The sequence below is a fragment of the Callorhinchus milii genome, unplaced genomic scaffold, assembly GCF_018977255.1.
Source record: "Callorhinchus milii isolate IMCB2004 unplaced genomic scaffold, IMCB_Cmil_1.0 Scaffold6, whole genome shotgun sequence".
Lineage (NCBI taxonomy): Eukaryota > Metazoa > Chordata > Chondrichthyes > Chimaeriformes > Callorhinchidae > Callorhinchus > Callorhinchus milii.
Window position 1 is genome coordinate 18,898,440 of NW_024704747.1, and position 13,876 is coordinate 18,912,315.

The 13,876-nt window shown below is 41.1% G+C and overlaps 1 protein-coding gene across 1 annotated transcript in view; it reads left to right on the forward strand.

The window, feature by feature from the left end:
• Positions 1–13,876, forward strand: part of kcnh3 (potassium voltage-gated channel, subfamily H (eag-related), member 3) — a 172,400-nt gene that overhangs the window by 61,372 nt on the left and 97,152 nt on the right. The window contains exon 2 of the mRNA XM_042336285.1: positions 10,815–11,048. Within this exon, the coding sequence (XP_042192219.1) occupies positions 10,815–11,048 (234 nt within the window). The remainder of the gene's footprint in view (positions 1–10,814; positions 11,049–13,876) is intronic.

The following is a 13,876-nucleotide window of genomic DNA, read 5'->3' on the forward strand; positions in this document are numbered from 1 at the left end:
TTTTAGAATTCAATTCACTGTTGAAAGGGTTCATATTATCTCTTCGTCAAAGTCCTAAAATTGCTGATTCGTTTTCACCTTGGCAGACACTGTTCTCTCAAAAGCAACTTTCAAACAACTCCATTACTACAAATTCTTTCTCCAAGTCCAGACTTTGAATCCACTCTGCTGTCTAATTTAGTTTCTATGTCTCACAAGAAAATCAATTTGCTGTACATGTCTCCGTAGTGATATGGGTAATATCAATTTACCCAGAGAAAACTTCTAACAATGTACCAAAGTGTTGATATTATTATAACAATATAATAATAATCCTTGCATTTTATATATTACCTTATCACATCATTGAGACGTCTCAAAGCGCTTCACAGAATATACTATAAATTGGATTGACTGTGTAATTTGTGGCGGAATTATATATATTACACATATGGTTGATGCTAATATATTTTTATGTCTATAATATATTCATTTCAAACGTTGTCAGTTCAAACAAGGGGAGATTATGAAGACAACGTGGACCAATGTTCAGTCTGTTTGTTGTCGTAATTTAATCTCACCCTGAAATGCATTAGCACAATTATGTCTTCCTTGGCACAGGAACAGCAGCCAGGTAAACAGTGATGGGCAGAGAATGCCTACTTCCTAGGTTTTCTGTGATTGAAACTAAACCGAGCATGAAACAATAGTCTCGCAAATGGTTTGATTATGCACAAGGAGTGGTATATTGGATGCTTTTTGCTATTTACTTATTTTCTGCCGAGCAAACAGAATTCCGCCTGGAGCCATGCTTGTTACCAGGTTTAGGTCTAATCTAAAATTAACTGTGCAGTCACTTTGGAGGCAGTCGGTGTTTGTCTCCAATGTATTCCTATGGGTGGTTTGTACATCCACTGCAGCAATCACAGTTGATGCACAGAGATTCAGTTATTTACATTGTTAGTCACAATTTTCCTACCACTGTTTATTGGAAGGTGTGTGTCACCCTAGCATAAGGCAGCTAAGTAGCTTTGACTCCCAACTGAAGAGAAGCTGTCTGTAGGGGTTGTGGCTAGGATCCTATATCTTCGTGAACTTAATTGGGTGGAAAAGCAACGTTATTTTTGAATTGAATATTTATTAATTCGATCTATATTAAAACTCTGCCATGTTAATATCTCCATTTTTATTTTATTAAATTATTTTTGTCTTGCCGTTGTGATTTTGATATTTGGATTGTAATAAAATCATTTTAGCTCACAACATTGCTGTGCATAAATTGGTTGCCACTTTCACCTACAGATACACAGTCACTACAGTTACAGTATACTCTGCAAAGCTTTTTGAGATGCTTCAACCACATAATAATTTTTTATACATAACAAAATGCAGGGATTATTATTACCAAAGTAGCTGTACCTACCTGCAAAAGTAATTTAATGTCCTTAATCTTGTATTCTATTAACTGAGACATCACAAAGTAATGTAACTTCATTTGGCACTGACAGTAATATCAAACACAGACAGGTGGTTTAAGTCTCATCTGAAGGACACTGTGACTTGTACTTATAAAATACAACGTCTGTTCTCACTGCTTGTAACAGAGGGACCCAGATGACACTAAGACGTTCTTTATAAATGTACCCTTAATGAGATATGGAAAAAATGGTATTAAAAGATCTGCCAAGATCTGATAAAATTGGCAAACAGGGTCAATGAGCTGAATGGCTTCCTCCTGTTTCTATTTTGAGGGGCACCACCTGTTGTAAAGAAAAACCTGATATTGCCTCCTGCTCCCTGCTCACTGTTGTGTGAACGTTAAGGAAACCAACACCAGGTTGCAAAAAGTGTGATCAATATTAATGTGTTATTTCTGCAGTTTGTGGGTAAGTAACAGCAACCTGGATTTTCCAGTAATTTGACTTTCCAGGAGGTGCAGGTCGGGAAAGTTCAGTGAATGCTGCAGCAATATTAATTTGGGAGTCATGATTCCACTTTGGGACATGAAGACTTCTTGTTAATGAGAGCGACCTTAGTGTTCTGATACCATTTCTGCCAACATGCAGTTTGTGAATAGCCCATGCTCCCAAAATCTCTGCAACTGGGCTTTTACTGAAAAATTGCTGTATAAACAATTGTACCAGCAGCTTAGGTATTAGAAGTCAGTGAGCTGCATAAACTGGACACGAGAGTATTTTGTTTAAAAAAANTCTCAGTAGTTCAATAGGTGGGCACAGTTAAAGTTTTTTAGGGCGTCAAGCTCCATCGTTGTTAAGTGCCCCGAGGCGCTACCCGGGTGAAGGGAGATATAGAAATGCAAATTGTTGTTGTTTCCAAAACAAGGACTTTTTAAAGAGCTGATACTATCGAATTAGTGTTCCACCACCAGGTGCTCTGGGGAAAATATCTATTTATTTTGCTTATAAAATATTCATGCAGATAAGAAAAGTAGCAAACTAAGTAAATGGAAAACTAAATAAAGATGGAGCAATGGTAAAATTAGAAAATTCAAAGATAAGTGATGCAATAAAATTCAAGCTCCTCAACTAAAATTCACTTTCTACACAAACAATCCCACAATTTAACATAGAAATTGACGCTGGGAGTAACATACCTTCCGTGGAAAAAAATTTCCTCACTCTCCCTCTCCACTGCCCTGGAGTCATCTGAACTCCTACACCTCTTGCCCTCACTAACCGATCTACCCTCCTTGCTCTCTTTTCTCCACAACTCCCTCTCCTCCATTCTAGACTCCCTTGCACTACCTCATACTCCTGTAAGTCCCCCTAGTACACCAGCCATCTCTGTTCCCTCAAGGCACAAGTGCGAGCTGCCAAACGAGCCTGGACCAAATCCAAACTAACGATCCATCGGCATATTTGGCTTCACCATACCAGGACCTACCGCTGTGCTCTTGCCTCCACCAAATCCTCCTTCTGCTCCAAGGTTATCTTGGAGGCAAAGGATAACCCCAGGCTTCGCTTTTCCACCACAAACCGTCTACTCCGTCCACCTTCCCATACCTCGCCCATCCTCTCCTCTAACTCCAACTGTGAGGAGATGCTGGACTTCCTCTAATCCAAAATCGAGGGTTACCTATGCTCTACCCACCACTACCCCCACATCACCTCTCCCTCATGACCTGCACCCCACCCATCCCCCCTATACTCCTTTGATTCTATCTCTCCCTCCTCCCTCACTGCCATTGTTCGCAAACTCAAACCCACCACCTGCTCCCTCGATCCCATCTCCATCTCTCTCCTCATCTCCCAGCTCCACCTTCTGGCCCCTCTCCTGTCTGATGTCATCAACCTCTCCTTGTCCACCGATTCAGTTCCCAACCCCCTAAAAACAGCTGTCATCACCCACTAAAAAAACCTTCCCTGGACCCATCCCTCCTCTCCAGCTACCACCCCATTTCTAACCTCCCATTCCTCTCCAAGGTCCTGGAATGAGTCATCATATCCCAGCTCCGCTCCTTCCTTTCTCACCATTCCCTCTTTGAACCCCTCCAATCCGGCTTCCGTGCTGCCCGTAGCACGGAAACAGCCCTGGTCAACTCACCAATGACATTCTGAAGATCTATGATCAGGGCTCCCTCTACCTCCTTGTCCTCCTCGACCTCTCTGCCGCCTTCGACACTATCGAGTTCAATTCCAGGCAGAGGGCGAAACCAAATGCAAGGATTATTATTATTATTATTATTATTATTGAAGTGAGATGCATAGTTTGATGTTCAGCCCATTTCTCCAGCATTAGAGTTACCAGATAGACCATTATAACCAACACCCCACAGCATACTCTGAGGATCTAAGCCTTGGCTCTTGCCAACTTGCATCTAAGCACTATTATTATTATTATTATTATTATTAAATGCACAGAGCATTTCAGAATGAAAGAACACTGGGCCTTCCTGACAGACAGATTTTTGTTCTGGAAGTCATTAAAAGGTAATATTTTCAAATTAAATTTGTTGATATGAAATATCTCTGTGGTAACAGTTAAAAGAAAGGTAGGATAAGATAGTAAAACTAGATGCTTTGAGCTCAGAAACACGCACGTAAATCAGTCTGGCTCAGTTGAGTCAGAAGGTTGTGGTTTCAAACTTCATCCCAGGACTCAGAACTCATAGTGTCTAGGCTGATATTCTAATACATTGCTAGGGATGTGCTGCATTGTCAGGGATGATGTCCTTCAGATGAAATTTTAAACCAAGTACCCATCTACCAGTTTAGGTGGACATTAAAGATATCATGGATTCTTCGAGAAAAGAGTTTCTCCTGATGTCCTGACCAACAATCCCACAAATAAAAACTCACTTCATATCTGTTTGTGGTACATTGCTATGTGCAAATTGGCTGACATGTTTTCTATTATTATTATGAGATGGTCTCCTTTGACACACAGGGAAGCTGAAATGCAGAGACCAAGACATTTCTACTCTGTATATGTGATTGTAATAAAAAGATTGTAACTTTACGACATAGCTATTAAGTTAAACATCATATCACAGCCTGAGGAGCTGAGGAGCTGATTTTTCTTCCCCTCTATAGAAATAAATTTGCCCATAAAGGTGCAAAGGACTGATTTCAGATTATTACAATCAAACCTGTTCAAGCAACACCTTCATTCAGCAACCATCTCTTGTTAACAACCAACCTGGAACAGTCCAGACAAATCAGCAACCAACCAGTAACCACTATCATTAAAATTATTATAAAAATATTATATCCAGTATGCTAAAAATGCACTACAGATCAATCAGCATTTGAAAGAGAAGTACTGTGACCATACATCAAAACTCCCCAGTACGAATTGTTCTTGCTCATTCCCAGCATGAACATCTATGTGGTAAGGCTTTTAGATTCACTGCAGCAATCTTCTCTTTCTTGGCCTTAACGCCTTGTGTGACCTACCATCCTGAGATTAACAGGATATTGACAGGGAAGAGGGCTGGTTTCAATTGATTGTTCTTTCTTTTAAGACCATGCCTATGTTGAAGGCAAAGATCCATTTAAACTTTATAATAGCTTGAGCAGATTAGAAAAAAATATTCTAATATTATTTCTAGGGCAGGGGAAATGAAAGTGAGCTACAATCGTATCTCGATATAAAGGCTTGAAGATAAACTATTGTGTGTTCATTAATTAATATTGTCCCTATGGCGGCCGAAAGTCATATTAGAGATGTTTCTAGGGTTTCAACCTGTCACATACAGTAAACATCACCGTAACCGCACTGAATAACTGAAGAGCGTCTAATTTGATTAGACAATTAATTCAGTTTTCAACAGTCTGCATCAACTGGGCAAACTGTTAAAAGTGTTATTAATTTCACTCGGAAACTTCAAACACTCCACCACAATAACAACAACAAGATTACATTTGTATAGCGCCTTTCACATAGGGAGGACGTCCCAAGGCACTGGACAGTGTACAGAGCCTGAGGTGCAGAGGCACTGGCGCGAGCCAATCAGGAGAGCCTCAGTCTTGTTCACATTCAACTGTAGGAAATTTGCCCTCATCCAGGACTTGATGTCCCACAGGCAGTCTGTCAGGACAGCAGTAGTCCTGGAGTTGAGGGTGGAGGCAGAAAGATAGAGTCGGGTGTCATCCGCATACATGTGGAAGTTGACCCCATGTCTGCGGATGATGTCACCAAGGGGGAGCATGTAGATATTAAAGAGGAGAGGGCTGAGGACAGAGCCCTGGGGGACGCCAGACGTGACAGTGCGGGGGCTGGAGGAGAAACCGTTAGAGGCGACAAAGTGGAGATGGTGAGAGAGATAGGATTTGATCCAGGCAAGGGCAGGTCCGCGAACATTAAGTAAAGAGGAGAGGCGGTGTATGAGGATAGAGTGGTCGATAATAATAATAATCCTTGCATTTGATATAGCGCTTTTCATGTCGGGAGGACATCCCAAAGCGCTTCACAGAACACACTGTAAAGTGAATTGACTGTATATTTGTGGGCGAACGCGGCAGCCAATTGCGCACAGCAATGTCCCACAAACAGTCGTAGATTGAAAATAACCAATTTATTATTGTTTTGTTATGGAGGGATTATTATTAGGTGTGTGGAGTAAGGAAACTTGCCCAAAGTTTCGCCCTGCCTGGAATTAAACTCAGGTCTCTCACTTGCAAAGCGAGTGCTCTAACCACTGAGCTACAGGACTCCAAGTTGCTTTAGGACCTCAGTTTAGTGTAAACAACCCAAGCACTTAATTATAACTATTGGTCAATGGAATATAATGTATAATGTACACACTGAGCCATCCCAGAAATGTCACTTCATACCAAACCTCTTTATCCAGTTGGGTGGTTCTCTTAATCTAATCTGTTTGCTAATACACTAGATTTATCTTTGTTTTGTCTTGGATCCCTGCACAATGTTGCTGTAGCCCATCAGGGATGTTATTCTTAGTCAATAAGGCAGAACTAACAAATTGGCTCCAATAGCTTTACACTTCCTTTTTGAGTTTGAAATCCATTGTACCTGCTGCTGCCTTTCATTCTGACTGCAGGGCTCGTGAACTATTAATTCTCGATCTTCCATTATCAACCCATGCGTTGTTCCAGGCTAATGCATGTGCAGACTATTTGGCAAGCTACTTTACAGTGAGCTCTCGGGTTACCTCCCGGCAATAAACAAAGAAATATCTTACTGTCAACACCTTGTTCTCCTTGGTCGGCACACATCCTGACAATTATGCCTCCTCAAACACATGTCTACCTTTCTATTTATGCTTTCATAAAATGAAATGGTTTACATGCCAAAATAACTCAGATTACACTGTTTTAGACTGATCAGCAGGCAATGTTGCTTCCTTTTGCCCCCTGCTTTGTATGTATACTGATATCCTGCCCAAATATTGCCATAGTATTTAGAAATTATTTATGTTAGAAACTAAGGAACTTTCCTTAAATTGGGGACAATAAATGTAAGCTAGCTTTTGTAGCAGTTTAGCATATTTTAATGCAAAACATTTAGTGTAAATTGTCACCAATCGTACACTATGTATGCAAGCGAGCTGTAACTCCCTTACACAGAGATTGTACGATTGGTGATAACAAGCGCTCCGAGATGCTGCCCTGTATGAAGGGCACTATATAAATGCAAGTCTTTAATGTCCACCTGGATAGGCAAACAGGACCTCAGTTTAATGTTTCATTCAAAGGACAGCACCTCCACCAATGCAGCGCTCCTCCAAAACTGTTTTGAACTTGACAATGTGGGGCTTGAATCTGCAACCTTCTGACTGAGTCAGAGGCGAGAGTGCTACCAGCTGGTTTGCCCTGTGATTTGTCTCTTGCTGAACATGTGACATTCATACGAATACTCACCTTCTGCTATGTTATTGACAAAAGAGGCTTATAATTTAATTTATTCTTGTTACAATTATGAGTGTGCTCTTTACTACAGTACACGATTCCCACTTCATTATCATTGCAGCCCAATTACAGTGCTGCTCAATTACAGTTCAGCCCAATAGGGTAAATGTATAATATGAGGCCACTGAGATTTGCTCAATAGTTTCGGGACCATCCCTCAACGAGGGGGATTGGTTCACAGAGACTCTGCTTAACTCTGAGTGATGGATGGCCTACACTCTCCTTTATGGCAGGACAATTTCCGTTCAACTTAAGTCCAAATTACACCTAGCCCTGTCCTGTAAAATCATTTAGTCAGAGAATTGTGGAAAATTGCTAAATCCAGGATCCATTTGGAACCCAGTTTCTTTTTTAGAATTGCAGAAAACTGGCTTTCAAAGTAAGAGTGAGTTTTCCTCAAATTCAAGGCGGTCAAAGATAAAACGGTCTTGTAGGTTAAAGGTAGGTGGATTAACAGAACTCCTTTCAGCTTTGACTCTTGTCAGCCTGGCTCAATAGTAGCTCTCCCGCCTCTGAGCCAAAAGGTTGTGGGTTCAAGCCCCACATCAGGACTTGGAATCACAAAGTCTAAGGTGAGACTCCATTGCAGTGTTGGGGGGAATGTTGCATTCTCGGAGATGCCATCCATCGCATGAGATGTTAAACAGAGATCCTGTCGGCCTGTTCAGGTGGACGTTAAAGATATTCAAAAAGAAAAGGGAGTTTCTTCTGGTGTCTTGGTTAACAATCCCCCAAATAAAATTGGTCACTCACTCCAAGGCTGTTTGTGGGACATTGCTGTGCGCAAATTGGCTGCTGTGTTTCGCTCACAAAATACACAGACCATCCACTTTACAGTATATCCTGTGAAGCGCTTTGGGACATCTCGACAAAGTGAAACCACGCTCTATCAAATGCAAGAATTATTATCAGCTGGTTTACAGTGTTTAAGATAAGATCAGCGACTTCATGTTTAGGAGGTGGGGAAGCAGCAGGTCCGGTACATTAAGGGTACGGCGGTTTCTCTATCCCTACCAATAAGGTTAGAAATTGCAATACTGTGCTCATGTGTCCACTCTGTCCACTCACTCACTAGCTTCCTTAGCGCTCTGAGACTACCCTGCGTGGAGGGCACTATATAACTGCAAGTTGTTGTTGTTATATTGCTCACTCACTCACCTGATTACTCACTCACTCACTCACTCACTCACTCACTCACTCACTCACTCACTCACTCACTCACTCACTCACTCACACTCTCTTCCTCCCCCCTGGCCCCAACAAAATTGGGCTAAAACTCCAGCAATAGCTCAAAACAGTCCTGTTCTGTTGAACTCCAGTGTGAAAATTTACTGCAATTTGTGCATAATAATAATTTATAGGCTCTGTCATTGAGCCTGACTCCAAATGGTTTCCAAGTGATGGATTCCCCCAGGTATAGTTAAATAAGTACAGTAATTCTTCACTTGTGTGGTGCACTCAAACTTCTCATTACTATAAATGGAAGCTTTCTAACTGAAGCATTAACCGAACTCTTAGTTACTCAGTGAATCTTTGAAGCTCAATACTGTCTATTAACCTCATTAGCTTTTTTTTTAAAAACAGCAAAGCCGCATGATTGTGTGACAGTGTGTTTTGTCTGTTCTCACTGATGGTACTGCGTCTGAAGGAGCAGGCTGACTCACTAAAGCTGTCATTGCACCAAAGTTAAAGAACTGTAAATTTTCTACTTTACTCTATCGCAGAAAGATGTGTTCAGTGCTTTTGCTTCCAATAAGCCAATGAGTCTAAATCCATCAAAGAGCTGTCACACAATCCCCAATTGCATGTTCTATCTATCCCAAGAGAACCGCTCTTCCCCACAAATCTGATATTTATTTATTTCCTTTGTTCTTTGAATGCCATGCAATCAAGGGTTGCTTTGTCTGTTCCGTCAGGTTATTTTTCAGAATTGAATGCCTAGTTTCCACAATACACTGTAAAATCATCTCCATTTCAATCACAGGTTCCCTTTGAAATACCCTCTTACTTTACTTTGTGAGAATCTTCTTCACATCTATTTTAATAACTGAAAAACAACCCTACCTTTATAAAGGATTGAGTAAAACTGCAAGAAACTAAGGACAGCATGTTAATGAAGTGTATAAAATGCACTTGGTTTAATAATAATCTTTGTATGTGATGCAATAACTACAATGACAATGTCTCAAAACACTTCATAGATAATTGCTGCAAAGTGAAGTGAACACAATAGTTATTTTCCACACAGCAATGTTCCACAACGGCCATGAAGTAGGCAATTGATTTATGTGAGGAATTGTTGGCCAGGACACCGGGAGAAACTCCCTTCTCTTTTTGAATAGTGTTGAAGGATCTTCAAAATCCATCTGAATAGGCAGACAGGACCTCAGTTCAGTGTCTCATTCCAAAGAATGAGCACCTCGACCAGAGCGACCAACAATGCAGTGCTGCTCCCCTAGTATCTCAATGAATAATAATAATAATAATAATCCTTGCATTTGATAGAGCGCTTTTCATGTCAGGAGGACGTCCCAAAGCGCTTCACAGAACACACTGTAAAGTGAATTGACTGTATATTTGTGGGCGAACGCGGCAGCCAATTGCGCACAGCAATGTCCCACAAACAGTCATGGATTGAAAATGACCAATTTATTATTGTTTTTGGTTTTGGAGGGATTATTATTATGAAGTGCCAATCTGTACTGTCAGTTCAAAGTCCTGACTCGGGGCTTGAACCACAAGCATCTCAATTCTCAGAAGCCAAGGGTGCCACTCATTGATCCTCTTTAAGGTTAGGATTAGGATGACTCTTTAATCCTTGCAAATCAAGTGAATTGCCTCTGAGAATGCAAATCCTGTTCTGATCTTTACTATAACCAGCCTATTTTTGCTCCAACAAAATACTGGAATATGTTGCATGAAAAAATGAAAATGCAGCATTTGTTAAATGTTAAATGAACATCACTCTGGATGAGGGAGCAGAATCTGCGTTAAATACAACACATTGGCATATTTTCTTTGCTAAGACCTCTCGTAATTCTGAACAGAGGTTTGAAATCTTAGCAGCATAGCTGTTCACTGTTGTAAATTTATGCCTCGGTTGTTATGTAGGGTGAAAGAATAGGGTGGCACAATAAACCTCACATAAGTCATATCATTTGGGACCATACATTTCATATGACTTATGCAAAGTATGAGTTATGTGAAACTTATTAATCATAGGAAATGCAATGGGATTTGGGCAGACGTATAACTTAGGCGATTGTATGATTTACACAGATCAGACTTATGCAAGGTTAACTGCAGAGTCTAAGATCAATGCATTTCTGTAGCGAGTTATTCAGGCTGCAGATTTTATTGTTGGACATCATGTTTTGAAAATTCTTGAGCTCCATAGAAATCTGTCAAATTGATCATTCTATTTTTTCTCCCTCATTTCAACAGACAGCAACTTTGTCCTGGGAAACGCTCAGGTAATGAACCTGTTCCCGATCGTGTACTGCTCCGATGGGTTCTGCGACCTGACAGGCTATGCCCGGGCTGAGGTTATGCAGAAGTGCTGCGCTTGTAAGTTTCTCTATGGAGAGGAAACAAATGAATTGATGAAGGTACAGATTCAGAATGCGTTGGACGAAAAACGGGAGTTCAAGACTGAAGTGATCTTCTATAAGAAGACTGGTGAGTAGAACAGGTCTTTATCAGTCCCCAATGGTGTCCATTCCTCTTTAACAACTGCCTCTTTGCTGTGTACTATGTCTGGCAGAGATGATCACTGATTTCAGACCTCCGCCAATGATACTTTTCTGTCAACCCACACCTAATATAGTCCACATTGTGCACATAATCTAGGCACACATCCAAAGCAGTGCTGGGGATGTATTACATTGTCCTTTGGATGATACATTAAACCGAGGCCCCATTTGCCTGTTCAGGTAGACTTCAAAGATCCCATGGTGCTATTCGAAAAGAGAAGAGAGTTTTCCCCAATGTACTGGCCAACAATCCCCCAGATAAAATTGATCATATTTTTCATGGTTGTCTGTGAGACATTGTTGTGCGTAATTTGGCTGCCGCATTCACTTAGAAACTACACAATCACTCCACCCCACAATAAAATGCCTGTGAAGCGCTTTGGGCTAGTCTCCTGCTGTGAAAGTGCTGTTTCAACTTCAATGATTATTTACTTATTATTAATATTTCCGGAATGAAATAAGCATTACACTGATAAGCAATACAAGCTGACATTCCAGTGCAGTGCTGGGGGTGTGCTGCATTGTCGGAGGTGTAGTCCTTTGGATGAGACATTAAACCAAAGTCCCGACTGCTTGTTCAGGTGGACGTTAAAGATCCCATGGCACTATTCAAAAAGGGAAGGGAATTTCTTTCTCCCAGTATCCTGGCCAACTCATTCCATGGCTGTTTGTGGGACATTGCTGTGCGCAAACTGGCTACTGCATTTCACCCACAAAATTCAGTCAATCCACTTTGCAGTATATCCTGAGAGATTCCATTCCAGACACAGGAACATTTCTACATGTAGATGGCACACCCTCAGTCTGGTTTGGATATTTTTAAGCACAGTGATGGGTTTCCACGTGTCAGATACCCGGCTTCTCATTCAGTGGTTCTGAAAGCCCGCATTCACCACATGCTCCCCAACCTCTGCGTGCAATGTATCCAAATGTAACTGAACACTTTATCCTGGCAAATGTGCATGGCTGGGAGCATTAATCATTTATGCGGATCCTGCTTTGGCATCGCTGTAGTCTACAGATAAATGGACAGAGCCTTTTGAAGTACAGCTTTCCTTTTAAGCATCCCTGTCGACAACTGTCTGGACTAATGATGGGAGCTGCAGGCACTTTTGCCATCAAGGTCCAAACGATAAGAATGGTTTAAGAGTATTAAGGACGGCACTTATTCGGAACCCCATTTATCTGGAAATCAAGTGGCGACCTTTCTTAAGTATTTGAATAAATCAACGTGCTGAGGGTAACATCTGGAGCAAACGCAGGAAAGCCTGGAGCTCAAAAGTCACCCATTGAAATAGAAAAGATTAGCCAAGCACAGTCTAGGACACAAAAGGGTTCAGTTTATCCTGCGCAATGTGTACTTTCTTTGATCCTTGCAAAGCTCCAGCGTTCAAGTTACATTTACTGGGGGATTTTCACTTAAGCTTGGGACAGGTGCTTTTATGGTGTGCGGGCCTGTTAACATTTTGCCAGAGCTACATAAGTGTCCTTTAATTAGAGGGTCCCTTAAACTGGAGCGTCCCTTAAACTGGAGTGCATATCCTGCCTTTGGGGGATGTCATCCATATCCATGAATGCAGTTAGCTCACCCTGTGGTTTGTATAATGCTCTGTTCTACCACAGCTTTGAAGCACTTTTCTGCCAAGTGCTTTGATTGTTGTTGTTATTATATTATTATTATTCGATTAGCAAGATAAGACCCTCCTGCTTTGGATGGTAAATAGGATGCTTTTTTATTAAATTAATTATGGTTTCACAAGCTTTTTGTTGGATTTACACAGTCCCCTCCAGAAGGCAGAAGAAATGATAAATTCCTCCTCACAAAACCGTAACCTTCCTGCCTATGGGAACATCCAATTGCTTTCATCAGATTTCAATCCACGGCAAAAAGATATCATTGTCGGTTATTGGGGTTTCATAAGAAAACCTCAGAAATCAGGTCTTATTTCTGTTATTTATTGGTGGAAACTAATGATTTAAAAACTGACCAATTATTTCCAGCACCTTTTTAAGCAAATGCTATTAGACATGATAGGGTTAAAATGATATCCTTTGTTGTGTAACACGTCAATGGCATTTCAATATCTAAAGAGACCAGCTAGTTCACAGGCAGCCAATTTGCGCACAGCAATGTGCCACAAACTGTCATGAAGGTAGTGATCAATTTTATCTGGGAATTGTTGGCCAGGACACTGGGAGAAACTCCTTTCTCTTTTCGAGTAGTGCCATGGGATCCTTAATGTCCACCTGAACAGGTAGAGGGACCTCGGTTTAACATCCCATCAAAAGTATGGCACCTCTGACAATGAAGTGCCCCCACAAGCACTACTTTGGAGTGCTTCAGTATGGGCACTACTTCACTGTGAACTCAAAGCCTTGATATAAATTGTGGGGTTTGAATGCACAGTCTTCTGACTGAAAGGCAAGAGCACTTCCATCTGAGTTAGGTTGATATTTGGCTAGATTTACTGCAAACGCACCTCATCGGCATTTAATTATTGGTCATTCACTTCAAGGCTGTTTGTGGAACAGTCACTGTACTTTACAGTAAATCTTGTGAAGTGCTTTTCCAATGTCAACGACAAGGTAAGGCACCTTATCAAATGCAGGATTATTATTTATTATGATTTCTTTCTCTCCGCCCTTTGCCACATGCATACACCCTGTTTTCTCCTTCAGTAAAGCTGAGATCAGAGCCCCGAGCTGTCTATGTGAAAGGTGGGTGTTGAGTGTCTTGGATAACTTGATCCAACT